This window comes from Stenella coeruleoalba, assembly GCF_951394435.1.
Source record: "Stenella coeruleoalba genome assembly, chromosome: 1".
Classification (NCBI taxonomy): Eukaryota; Metazoa; Chordata; class Mammalia; order Artiodactyla; family Delphinidae; genus Stenella; species Stenella coeruleoalba.
The window spans coordinates 12,612,513-12,625,582 of NC_137169.1; the positions used below are offsets into that span (position 1 = coordinate 12,612,513).

Genomic DNA, 13,070 nt, shown 5'->3' on the forward strand with positions numbered 1-13,070 from the left:
AGAGCATCAGGCAATGAGGAGAGGCTCTGAGGGGAGGTGGGATCAAGCCTACTGGGACAGGCTGCAGGACCCAGGGGCAGGCTAAGGGAAGAGCTGGGGTCTGAGGGCTTCCCCACCTTGTGTAGGTCAGTGGCTAGGCTGTGGGCCAGGCCTGCTGTCTGGCTTACTCTCCAGGTGAGAGGACTACCTGTTTAAGGGGCTGTGAACCTGGCCCGGAGGTCCCGAGTAGAGAGGAGCCCCTTGCCTCAGGGCTCCCAGGACAGCCTGGCACCATCAGCCCTTGTCCCGCAGGAACGGCTGGAGGCCACGCGGCAGGCGTTATCCGAGGCAAGGAAGCAGAGCAGCTCCCTGGCCGAGCAGGTGCAGACCGTGCGGGGCGAGCTAGCGGACCTGGAGCTGCGGCGGGTGGAGTCCGAGGGCCGGCTGCAACAGCTGCAGGAGGTGAGGGCCAGGGTGGCCCTTCCATTCCCAGGACCGTGAGGCCCTCGGCATCGGGACCTTCTCACCTATCTCCACCTTATCCCAAACCTAGGCCCAGCCTCCTGTGAGGAAGCGTGGTTCACTCAGTCCATATCCCCATTATACAGATGGAGAAACTGAGGCCCAGAGAGAACTGTCTGGCCTCGGGTGACCATTCCCTGATGTGGGCCTCATAATAGCCTTACCTAGAAAGTGGGCCTGGCAGGCTGGCATCGTCATCTCCAAGCTTCCGATGCACACCCTGAGGCCCAGAGGGATTAGGGACTCGCTGGCTTCTGCTGCAGGCGCTGCGGCAACGGCAAGAAGGTGAGGCTGCGGCCCTACACACGGTCCAGAAGCTGCAGGATGAGCGGCGGCTGCTGCAGGAGCGCCTGGGGAGCCTGCAGCGTGCCCTGGCTCAGCTGGAGGCCGAGAAGCGGGAGGCGGAGCGCTCAGCCCTGCAGCTGGAGAAGGACCGGGTGGCCCTCAAGAGGATGCTGGACAAGGTGGGCTGTGTCCCTAGGGCCCTCCCTTCACTTCCTTGGGTCCCAGCCCTGGTTGGTCCCAGCTGTGTGTCCCCAGGATGTGGGGGCTGCAAGTCCCCCCGGCCCTGCTACCTGTAACCCAACACCCCTTTCTGAGCTGCTCCCACTTCCTGGGACCTCCCTCCTTCCCCGAGCACCCTGACCCCCTCCCACTCTCCCCACCTAGGTGGAATGGGAGAAGCTTCGCAGTCACGAGGACACGGTGCGGCTGAGCGCAGAGAAGGGCCTCCTGGACCACACGCTCACAGAGGCTGAGTTGGAGCTGGCCGAGGCCCGGGGGCAGATCCAGCTGCTGGAGGTCTAGCCCCTGCCCACCCAGCCCTGGACACGCTTTCTCTCCCCAGCCCTGGACCCAACTCCACCCCCACAGTCCACAAGCCCAGAGCCTTGGAGGGGGTGCCCAGAGCCAGGTCCCAGAGGGAGGGGTCCTCCCCAGAGTGGAGAGGAAAGAGACCTGTCAGCACACGCGCCTGTGTGCTCACGTTGGTTGTGGACGTGAAGAGCTATGAGTGTCTGTGAGAGTATTCTTGCGCGTGTAGCACGAATCTGGTGCATGGATGTGGCATATCTAAGTATTAGGGATATATCTGTATCTTCGTGTACAGGTCTCTTCTTGTATGTAGATGTATGTAAGAGTACTGGGCTTTTGCACATATGCATGCATCCGTGTGAACACAGGTTTTTACATGCTTTTATCTATCTTATCTATCTATATCTGTATACACATATGGGCTTGTTTCTGTGTTTGAATATGTCTGTGTGTGTGTTTGTGTGCCTGAACGGGGGTCACTAACTACCCTGACCCAGGATTTGCAGGCCAGGAGGGCTGGGGGGTGGGTGGGAGAAAAACAAGGGTCTCTCCTACAGCCCCTGCTTTGCCCCAAGGGGCCCTCAGGCTCCCACCCCAGGGAGGTGCCTGACACCCTTCGGCCAGAGGCCTGACCCGTGGCCCCTCCTGCAGGCCCAGGTGGCAGCACTGCAGCAGAACCACAGCCCAGCGCGGCTGGAGGTGGATGAGCAGCGGCTGGAGCTGCAGCAGGAAGTGGAGCGCCTGCGCAGTGCCCAGGTGCAGACGGAGCGCACTCTGGAGGCGCGGGAGCGGGCCCACCGGCAGCGGGTGCGTGGCCTGGAGGAGCAGGTACTCAGGCCTGGTGGGCTCTGGTCCTTCCCCAGGGGGCGGCAGCATTGGCAGGACTCCCCCTTCAGGAGGCTGGGCCAGGATGGAAGTGTGGAGCTGGGGGAAGGGGGCGGAGGAAGAGGAGGGGGTGAGGGAGAGGAAGAAGTGGGGGCAGGGAGAGGGCTGGCAGTAACCTCTTGGGTATAAGTGGTCAATGGCACCCATAACTGAAACGGTCCGGGTGGATCTATGCTGCTATGAGCCACGGCTGGACACGGGCTCAAGTGATGTCATTGGAACTCAGTCCCCTTGCCACGGCTCCATGCCCGGGCAGGCCGTCTCCCCGGGTGGCACAGGTGGCCTCAGCAGCTCCAGCCTCGGGTTATCCTAATAACCCATGATCCCAGCGGAGAGGGGGGCCCTTTTCCCTGAGGTCAGCAGCACAAGTCCCAAGGATGAGCCTCATTGGCCAGCTGAGACCGCAGGCCCCCTTGTGACCATCTCTGCCCTGATCGTGTCTGCAGGGCAAGGCTGCTTTGGTGGTCCAGGCCTGGGTCACAGGTCCACCCCTGGAGTCCAGCTAGCTCCAGGCCTGGCCTAGTGGTGAGAGTGGGGATGGGTGGCCCCCAAAGAGAGGCCGAGCAGTCTGGAGACACCCCGCTGCTCCATGGAGCAAAATGAGAAGGGGAGGAAATACCCTGGCTCTTAATGACACCTGGTTTTTCTGAAACAGGCAGCACTGGGTCCCTTCTGGTGTCCTTCCATCAGCCACACCCCACCCCCGCCGCCCCACTTTTTCTGAAACCAGGCTGGGGTCCTGGGCTGGCCCTACCGCCTCTTTCTTCTCCAGGTATCCACACTGAAGGGACAGTTGCAGCAGGAGCTTCGAAGGGGCTCAGCTTCTTTCTCCCCCTCCTCCGGCCCCCCAGAGAAGTGAGCACCTTGCCGGCGGGCACCCTGGAGAGCAGTCCCGTGGCTGGGGCGGGACAGGGGAGGGGGGGACTCCGGCACCAGGCCAGACCCGGCAGCGCCCTCCCAGCCTCGTCAGAGCCGACCACCCTCTGTGGGCTCCCCACTCAGTCCAGCCCCCTCTCCCCCAGGATGAGCCCGTGTGAGGTCCCCCAGGACCAGTTTGAGGTCCTCCCTGAGTGTCTGAGCCAAAGCCAGGGGTTGGAGAGACCTCCCCCCCACCTTGTCTCTGGCCAACCCCGGAGCACAGGTTCACGGGAAAGAGAAGGGATGTCCAGGCCTGGGGCAGGGGACCTTCTCTGGCTTCCCAGAGATCTCTTTGCCTTAGTTCAGAGTATTTGTCAGGAAATTCCTCAGAGTTCAGAGTCCCTGTATTTTTGTACGTTTTTACAATGTTAACTGTTCAGAACTGTTGTGTTTTTTGTAACAAGACGACCCCATTTAAAAAAAGACGGTTTGTACAGATGTGTCCCTTTACTATTAATGTGCCTTCTCCACCTGGGAGACAGGAGGGGGGACAGGAGGGCCCTGGGGCCAGAGGGATGGGGTCCCCGAGTGGGTGCTCAGGGAGATGGGGGCAGCTTTTGAAAGGCCTGTGACGAAAGGTAAGGAACTTACCAACCTCACAGGATGTCGGGATGTGGAGGCCTCCAGGGTCCTGGGCCACCCACCCCATTTAACAGATGGAGCTGTTGAGGTTTGGGATGGGACCCAACCTGTGCCGCTCGACTCTTTCCAGCTGAAGCTTTCTGCCCTTTTCTCTGGCTCCTCCTCAGGACAGGGCCCGCCCTCTGGACAGTAACAGGCATTCCAGGCGGTGTGGTAAACAAGTGCAGGCCTGGGAGTGGACGTGGGGTCTTGCCTTGGCTCCGCTGGGTGATCCTGGGCAAAGCCGCTTAACCTATCAGAGCCTCAGTTTGCTCCTCTGTAAAATGGGAACGTGCTTCCCAGGGTGGTTATGAGGAAGTACACACAGAAGATGCTCAGTGAGTGTTTCCAAGGAGAAATTCCATTCATCTCATGGAGTCCAGTGGAGTCAGGTTCCACCCCAGCCCTGCCACTTACCACTGTGGACCCTTGGGTGGCTTATGTAATCTAGGCTTAGTTTCCCTGTCTGTAAGATGGGAATATTAACTGTACCCACCACATAGGCCTGGTTGGAGGGTTAAATAGGCCTGTGTGCTGAGCCTTCAGACAGAGCCTGGTCTCCTATGCTGGTCAGAGGGAGGTGTTGTAACAGCTTGCCCTGTTTCTGCCCTCTGAACTGCACCAGCCTTCCCTCCTGCCAAAGCCCTTGATATCAGAGTCCACCAACCTTGACCTCCTGCCTTCCACCCTATACGCTTCCACATGGGCGGCCTCTCATCTTGCCTTGCACCCTTCTCTGGTGATGGGGCACTCACAGACTCACCAGGCAGCCCTGACAATGAGGAAGCTATATTCCTGAACCTTCTATTTCTGATACAACCCCCTGCAACACACGCACACACACACACGCACACACACACACCCTGGGGGCGGGGGGCAGTTGTCATGGCCCATTTCTGGGCAGGTCAGAGCTGAAGCGGGTGGATGAGGAGGCAAGGCCACAGGTCACCTGAACCTACCCTTCTCCCAAAGGGGCCTGGGAGCCTCTCCCTGAGGACATGCAGTGTTGAGGCTGGCCATCTCCTCTGTGCCCTCGACCGAAAAAGTGACTCTGAATCTTTTGTAAAAACCTGTTTTTAATTTTGTATAAAACAAAGGTGGTCTATGCCCAGGGGCTGTAGGAAATCCAAGCAGACCAGCTGGGGTGAGGGTCATAGCCTACCTTGGGGTGGGGCTGGAGTGGGGGACTGTCCTCAGAGGGATGGAGAAGACACATCAGGGGCCCAGGTCCCACAGAGAGGCCTGGGATGTCCCCCACCTGGGGGCGGAGACTGGACACCGGGGAGCCCCCTTTGTGCCCCAAGGGTGGCCGCAGGCTGGGGGAAGGGCCTGAGGCAACCCCCGGCGCTGCAGCCACTAACATTTTACGGGATAAGAGGAACGTCTGGCTGGGGAGAAAAGCACCAGGTCAGGCAGAGCCTGAGGGCCCCAGATCCGAGGAGGGTCCAGGGCTCGGGGTGTCAGTTCCACCCTAGCAGCCCCCACAGCTCCTGGCACAGGAGGCTGCCACAGATTGGCACAGGCCGCTGCTGGCCATCACGCCACATTTGGAGAACTTGTCACGACACAGGTCAGCTGTTGGGGGTGGCAGGAAGGAGTGGGGGTCAGGGTGCGGCTAGGTGATGGAAACTGCTACCCCCGCCCCAACCGTGGTGATGGGGGATGTTCTGAGGATAAAAAGCAGCCGGGAGGGGAGCTCAGGATTCCCCGGAAGTGGCCCTGGATTGAACACATGTTTAATAAACATCAGATGGGTGGACGCGTGGATGGATGACGAGTGGGCATGGGGGCAGGGGAAAGAGGAGGGTGGAGGCCTTCCTACCTCGCAGGAGCTCCTCGTGGGCACAGACCGTGCGGACACAGATTTCCTTGTTGATGACATACACACGGCGGAGGCTGAGAGGGACAGAGGGACGGGGCCGGGAGAAACGTCAGCCCCATCCTCACCCTGCCCCACGGGAGAGCCGGAGACCCAGCCCCTAGGCCTGGGCGTAACCAGAGTTGAGCTCAACCTTGGGACTCACTAGCTTTCCCCACTCCCACATTGCTGGCTGGAGCTGTGGTCCCCCTCGCTCCCCTGCCTCCCCCGTCCCCCCAGTCCCTGCCTGCGCTCACCTGTAGAAGCAGACCTCGTTGAGACACTGTTTACAGGGCTTGTGTATGGAGTAGAGGCGAGTACACGGGTACTGCTCCTCGCGGCAGTCTGAGTGACAGGTGGGATCACACTTGGGGGGGCTGCAGCTGGGGGCTTAGAGCTGGGTGGCAGCCCCCAACCGCACCCATGGGAGACTGGCTCTCAGGGCCTAGGTACCCCTGCACCCTCAGGCCCAGCCTAGACCTGCGTGCACACACCAACACACGCACACGCGAGCACTGTTGGACCTTGCGAGGCTGCCCAATTTTATCCAGTGTATTTATACATATACAAATGCACAACCATGCTTGGAAGCATATATTCAGACACAAACCTATACCCGCACACAGTCACAAAAGTCCACAGCAGCCTCACAGGAGGTCCGCACACTCACACGCTGAGCTGTGAGACAGGGTCCCTCACACACAGGCTGGCTCTTGGGCTCTTGGCCAGGGGAGGACCGCTGAGCTGGCCTGGGCTTCCTGCCCCATCCTTGCCTCTCCTGCCTCTGAGCACCACCCTGTCCTGCCGCCGGCGTGCTCCCGCCCCGCCCCGCCCCAGTGTCTGGGAGTAGAGGCGCCTCCTGAGGCTGCAGCCAACTTGGCCTCCAGCTGGGCCCAGGGGCAGGGGGATCTCCCAGAGCTGCCTCGGGGGGCCCTGGAGTTGCCAGCCTAAAGCAGGGGCACCTCTGTAAGCCCCTCACCCCACCATCTACCCCAGCGAGAGCAAAAGGCCTGGCTTTCTCTGTCCTCCCAGTGCCGCACGCCACTGCACCCTAACTTCCGGGGCCATGCCTCTGTCCCTCCAGTTGTCAGGAAGGTTCTTACCCAGAGGCCCAGGCTCCGTGGGCTCCGTCTCTACAGTTCCTGGTTCTGGTGTTGGGGGAGAGGCAGGCAGAGATCACTGGGACGGGTCTATTCAGGGCAGGGTGAGGTCACCTCTCCCAGCCCTGGACAGACCTCCCCACTCCCGGGGCTGGCTGGAGCTGGTGGCCTACCTAAGGTGGGAGCTGGAATGACTTCCTGTTGGACTTGCTGCTGGGACTGGAACTGAAACTGCTCCTCCGGGGGCCGAGGAGTCACCTCTGCAACGAGAGATGATGAAAGGGTCTGCTCCCCTACTCCCATCGCCCGCAGGTCTCTACGGACTCCCCACCCAGCTGCCTGCCCATCCTATCCTGCCCTCAGCCCTTTACCTTGATAATCATAGTAGTCCGGGTTGTCTGAAAATAAAGATGAATGTGGAATTGGTGGGGGTCAGGCTAGCCCCCAGCCCCAGGTCACAACTGAGCAAGGGACCATACCCCAAGATTCCCATCACCCTACCACCCCACCTGATCCCTGGCTGAGCCGTGCAGATCCAGGGAGCAGGGCTGGCGGGGAGGCCTGGGGGCGGACAAGGCGCTTACCAATCTGGTCGCTATAGTGGGTGTACTGGACGTGGTCTGGGAACGGAGGCAGCGGATCCAGGTCGTACTGGCCCTGAGCCAGCAGGCCTGCTGTGGGGAGGCAAAGCTGAGGGGACGTCCAGCAGGGAAGGGCAGCAGAGGCCCCAAAGCACTTCTGGGGAGGGTAGGTAGAGGTCCCTAGGGCAGGCCTGTAAGACCCTAAGATCCTCAACAGACTCTAGACCCATAGGAGGCAAGCGCCTTCCTTGACTATAAAGGCCCTTATACTCCCTGGTCCTGTGTCGCCTCACGGGTCATATCCTGCCCCTCTCCCCCATGCCGGCCGCTGCCTGCCCCAAGGCCTTTGCACTTGACTCTCCCTGGGCCTGTCATCCTGATTTGCTTCTCCTCCTTCAAGTCTCAACTGAAATTTCAGCTCTGCTAAGAGGCCCTCGCTGGCCCACCCACACTCTCCATCTCGTTCTCCTGTTTATTTCCATCATAGCACTCAACATAATCTGACACTTATCACATCTCCCTTCCCTAGACTGGCAGGCAACACCATGAGGGCGGGGTCTGTCTGCCTGGTTCATCACTGTGTTCCCAGGGCCTAGCTCAGTGCCTGGCCCAAAGAAGGAGCTCCACAAATATCTGTTAAATTAATGGATGTTAGACCTGGCAGGGCCTTTGGGGTCCCCATTGATAACTCCTCATTTTGACTAACAGGGACTTCTCCAAGGTCAAGATTGTATAGGTTAGTTGGGCCCCAAAGGGGTCTAGAACCCAGGCCTTCAGACTCCCTGCCTTAGGGGCCTCCATTCCTGCACCTCAGCTCCTGGGAGGGTCAGTAAGTAAGAAGAAAAATGTGGATCCTGGTGTCTGGGCCCACTCTCCAGAATCCTGCCAGTCTGCTGCTGTGGAGGGTTGAGGAGGGGCCCAGGAGGTGCCTCTAGTCTTTGGGAGGGGTTACCAGCTGTCTGTGGCCCAAGAGGTGGACGGCCCTGGGAGCGATGAAGCTGAGTTCTGGCCATAGGACACGACAAAAGCTTACTGCCAGCTCCCTCCCCTTACAAATCCTACTGGAACCCACATAAAGGGAGCCCCACCCACCTAGGTGCCACTTACCGGGCAGGAACAGCAGGAAGAGGTAGGCAGCTCTCATGGTTACACAACAAGGCGGGCTGGACTGGTGTCAGGGGACAGCTGGAGGAAGAGGAGGGAGCAAGCTGTATCCCGGGCCACTACCCCAGGGCTGCAGAGCCCACTTCTGCTGCCCCGAATTCAGCCTGGAGAAGGAGGGATTCGGAACAGAAGCCAGGCAGGTGGAGGGTCATGGAGTCTGGGCCCAGGGGGAGGGGACTACTTTGGACGGACATCCTCTGTCCCTGATGGCCCACTGGGTGTTCAGGTCCCGAGGGACTTGGCCTCCAACCTGGCTCCAGAGCTGGTCTTGACAAACAGACCCTACCCTGCCCTGCTCACTAAATGGACATTTCTAATCCTCTATCAGCCCTGCCCCTGCTCTCCTTGCCACAACCCATGCCCACCCTCTGGTTCAGCACTTCCCCAGGTGTCTAATGCACTGATCCTGACCCCAGGCCCATCCTCGGGACTCCAACCCTGCCCAGCCAACATCGCAACCCAGACTTAGCAGGAAACCACATGTGTGCCTGGGCCTCGGGGGCCCCTGGGACAGCCAGGCCTGGGCAGGGTTCCCACCCCTAGAAGATTCCTCTCCTGCCAGGCCTCCAGGCCTCCCAAGACCTGGCTGACTTCATCGCACACTCACGAGACCGAGACTGAGGTCTACTTGTCTGCGGCAGCAGGAAGCACTTAGGGTGGAGTCTGAAAAGCGCCTCTCCAGATCCTAGAGGGTAGCGCTGAAGGGGACCGTGATGTCCCCCAACCTGACATTGTATGACAAGTGTTATGTGTGTAGTTTTTTGGGGAGAGGGCCGTGGTCCTTAGCTTTCACTGGGCTCTTGAAGTTCAAGAGCTCCTGGTTGAGTCTAGCCTCCAGTCTTTGACCCCACAGTGGACTTGGCAGAATCTACAGGTCCTCTTGTCCAGTCCCAGCTCAGTGCGGGGCAGCCCCAAGGCTGTCAGCCTTCTGCTAGGAGGGCTGGGAGAGAGTCCCCGGGCTCACCCATCCGGAGGACCCCCGCCCTGCCACAACAAAAGGAGTTCTTCCGGACAGCTGAATGGAAACCTAACTTTGTCCCATCGTGCCTCGCCCAGGGAGTCGAGGGAGAGGGGGAGGGAAGGGGCAGAAACATGGGCATCTTTCCCTCCTTCTGTCCAGTCCCGCTGCCTGTCTCATACACTCAGCCTCTCACTCCCTCCTCAACCCTAGCTGCAGTCGATGGGGTGGGTGGGGATGAGGTGGGGTGGCGGGGGCGAGACCTGTGACTCAAGCTGCCCCCCAGGCCGGGACATCTGGCTCCCACATCCCCATTCTGAGCACCCTTGGCCTCCTCTTGGTGGGGGACTGAAAGGCCTGGAGCTCCCCACAAGGCCTCACTGCCCCCTACTTGCCCCCCAGGCTGGTGGCAGGCAGGCTAGCTGGAGCTGTCACCACTCAGGAGAAGGCCCCGAGCTGGGGAGGTTGGTTGGGGGGCAGGGGGTTCTGTCGGTCCCCAAAGCCCCTCCTAGGCCTCTCGGCCCCCTGCAAGGAGTCTTTCCTCCCCTCGGAGGTTGAGCACCCAGGCCCAGGCTTATTGGGGGAAGGAGGGCTGGGCTGTAAAGAAGAGAGTCCCTGTGGCAGAAGCGGGTCCCTCCAGGGGACCACACCTCCAAGCACATCTAGACGACAGACTGTTTGGGTGTCGGGAGGCCGGGACCTGCCTAGGAGGCCTGTTCCTGGCCCCTGGCCCCTTCCACGGCTGGGACGCCCCTTACCCTCTGTGCCTGGCGAGGAGGGGCACTAGTGGGGCCTCCTCCGGGCCCCCTGCCCCCACGCTCACTGACTCACTCTGCTGGAGGCTCTGTCTGCTCCAGAGGCCGGGCTGGGGTCCGGCTGGAGGAAACCAGATGTTGCAGCGCCGCACAGCTGGGAACAATCAACCATGGAAACTTGCTCGGGCGCGCTCCCTCGCGCTCTCTCGGTCTCTGATCTCTCTTTGTCTCTCCGCGTCTCTGTCCCCGCCGCTCCCGCCGGACACCCACACCCCAACCGCCGCATTCCAACCTCCCAGGGAGAACAAAAGCCGCCCCATCCCCGACGCCCCCCAAATCGGGCTCCCCTCCCTTCCCAACTTGCGTCTTCCCCTCCAAACGACCCCAAACTTTCCAAGTGCCCTCTTAGCATCTGCTCAGACGGCCCCGGACTCAGGGATCCCGAAAGGAAAGCCGCCCCCAGGATCGGGGACCCGCAGAGACCCGCACCCTCAGTACCTGGGGGCCCTCCGACGTCGCGGCCCACGACCCAGTCCCCCCTTGCGCCCCCGGCCCGGTCAGGCCGCCAGGCCCGCGCCTACCTGGCCGGGTCACTCCGCGGCCCGCTCCGAGTCCGCCCGCCGGAGCCGCCCCTTTGCCCGCTCCGAACCCCCCTCCGGGCCCCCGACGGGGCCGGCGCCCGCCCTCCAGCCTGGATCCGCTGGGTCCTAACGCGAGCGCCGCCGCCGCCGCCGGGGCCGCCACGCCGCGACCTCGGGTCTTCAACCCTCTTCTGGGGGCAGCCCCGCGGGGAGGAGGCGCCCGCGGAGCCAGCCTCACGTCTGTTCAGCACTTTCCGCTGTGCAAAGTGCTTTCTCCTCACGGCCTCATCACAGCTGGAGCGCAAAGTGGTGAGATGGTTGAAGTGGGCGTGCTGCCCCCATTTTACAGAGGAGGCTCGGGAAGATGATTCGCCTCCCGCGGCTCAGAGAGACAGAGCCTTGCCCTCCCTTTTGGCTTCTCCCAGCTTCCAGGACAGCCTTCCTGGCCTGGTTTTCCTTCTGCCTCTCTGGTTGTGCCTTCCGGGTCTCCCTAGCCAGCTCCTGGCCACAGCTGCCTTCCATAACCAGCATTTCTTTGAAACCACAGGCTACAGGCTACTGGGCCTGGCCACACGAATGTCCCCAAGGCACATCCAATTCAACAGGATCCAAGTCCAAATTCACAACATCCCGACCTTTCCCAGACGTGGCCCTTGAAGGTGTTCCCATGCAGGGAATGAGCCCACCGTCCTTCCCTCACCCGGCTAACTGTAACTCCCGTGTGCTCACCCCCTGCAGGCAATCCAGCTCCCACCACTACTTCTGACTCTGTAATACCTCCAATCTAGGCCTTCCCAAACGGGCCCTGCCCTCACCCACTCACCTCAGACAGGGTGGGGGGCAGGGAGGCTTCTACCTAAAGCCTTTCACTGGTTTCCCAAGGTACCCGGGAACAAGGCTAAACTCCCCCGGGGCCCCCAAAGGCCCTACCTTTCATCACAGTCTGGCTCTGCCTCCTCATTCCCTCTGCCTGGTCTCCCAAAAGCCTCAATGGCTTTCTGGCTGATTCTCAGTAAACCCCTCCCTTCCTCCACCTGCCACCAGGCCTTTGCTCAAGATGTTTCTTCCTTCTGCAACACTGGTGAGGTTTTCCTCCTTCAGATTATAGATCAAGCCCTCCCTTCCTCAGAGGCGGCTTCCCTTTCTCCCTGTTAGAGCTCTTAAGCATCTTCTGCTTTACCGGTCACAGCTGTTGCCCTATGTCTGAGACCATGTGAATCCCGCCCCTCTCCCCGAAGAGCCTGTCAGCCACGTGAAGACAGGGACAAGGTCTGCTTCTGCTCATCCTCAGTTTTTGCTCACTAGGCACAGTGCCAGGCTCAGAGCAGCTGTTCAGTAAACATTTGTGGAATGAATAAATGATGTACAGTGGATTCTCCTGGGAGGCTGGCCGGGTGTGGGGTTGCAGGTCTCCTGCCCCTGGGGCAGTCCTGCCTGGTCACGGGAATCTAGGCCTGGGGCAGGGGGCTCAGGCTGGGAGGGGGATCGAGATGCCCCTTGATTCAGGCCCTCACCGTCAGGTCTCCTCAGGCTGCTTGTCCCTTAGACACTGAATCCTGTTAGGCAGGGACTGACCATGTCCCATGCATCGTTCGTTCCCCAGTGCTGGTCTGTCAAGTGAATGGATGAATGAATAACTATCAGCCACCCCGCCCCCCTCCCCGCTCCAGTGTCTATGGCACAATAAGCAGGGATTTTTGTCACTTGGAGCACTATGGGCCCCGGGGGCCAGCCCGGCCCTCTCTGCCCTTCCTTAGCCCTTCACGGCTGCCAGATGCAATCCCACTAGTGTAGGAGAGGAAACCGCCTGGCAGAACTGCTGTCCCCTACGCTTGACAAAAAGGGGAAACTGAAGCCCCAAAGCTGCCACCTCTAGTGTCCTGGCTCTCAGATCCTCTGCTGCTTCTACCCACTCCTCTGGCTCGAAGGACCCAAGCACAGGTGGCAGCTATCCGGGGAGGGAGTAGCAGGTGTGGTGACTCTTCTCCCAGTGTTCTTGGAGATTTGCTCCTTCCCTGCTCGCCTCTCACGTTATAAGCTGCACCCAGGCAGAGGTCATGTTTTTTGTTCACCGCCGTAGCCCCTGTGCCTGGCACACGACTGCCCAACAAATGCACGAAGAATCAGCTAGGGGTAGAGGCGGGAATCAAACCCAGGCCTCGCCGTGTCCTCCAACCTCCCTTTGAACAGCATGTGCCCCCCTGAACCACTGCTGTCTGATGGCTCAGTGCCCAGTGCAGAGGGTCTGTGCATGCGCCTGGTGTCACAGGTTACCTCCTCACGCCCCCCATCCTTGCACTCAGTTTGATTCAACATTCGCTGAGCTCCTACGAGG

At 60.5% G+C, this 13,070-nt stretch overlaps 2 protein-coding genes across 9 annotated transcripts in view; one reads left to right on the forward strand and one right to left on the reverse strand.

Annotated features, from left to right (window-relative positions):
- CROCC (ciliary rootlet coiled-coil, rootletin) overlaps window positions 1-3,539 on the forward strand; it is a 48,622-nt gene extending 45,083 nt beyond the window's left edge. For all 7 annotated transcript variants that reach the window (XM_079912814.1, XM_079912813.1, XM_079912810.1 and 4 more), the window contains 5 exons: window positions 292-441; window positions 765-965; window positions 1,171-1,302; window positions 1,966-2,142; window positions 2,972-3,539. In XM_079912814.1, coding sequence (XP_079768940.1) covers window positions 292-441; window positions 765-965; window positions 1,171-1,302; window positions 1,966-2,142; window positions 2,972-3,058 — 747 coding nt within the window. In that variant the 3' untranslated portion in view covers window positions 3,059-3,539. The remainder of the gene's footprint in view (window positions 1-291; window positions 442-764; window positions 966-1,170; window positions 1,303-1,965; window positions 2,143-2,971) is intronic.
- Window positions 3,540-4,811: 1,272 nt separating this feature from the next.
- Window positions 4,812-10,998, reverse strand: MFAP2 (microfibril associated protein 2). Of its 2 annotated transcripts, none has more exons than XM_079900592.1 (9): window positions 10,736-10,998; window positions 8,385-8,462; window positions 7,281-7,370; window positions 7,068-7,094; window positions 6,870-6,956; window positions 6,700-6,744; window positions 5,854-5,941; window positions 5,561-5,634; window positions 4,812-5,313 (listed from the first exon to the last, which is right to left on the reverse strand). In XM_079900592.1, exons 2-9 carry the CDS (start codon window positions 8,419-8,421, stop codon window positions 5,210-5,212), a joined length of 552 nt encoding a protein of 183 aa, XP_079756718.1. In that variant the 5' UTR covers window positions 8,422-8,462; window positions 10,736-10,998; the 3' UTR covers window positions 4,812-5,209. The 2 variants fall into 2 exon arrangements, with proteins under 2 accessions (XP_079756718.1, XP_079756719.1); XM_079900593.1 differs by having other exon boundaries at window positions 8,385-8,545; window positions 10,736-10,753.
- Between the last annotated feature and the right edge of the window lie 2,072 nt (window positions 10,999-13,070).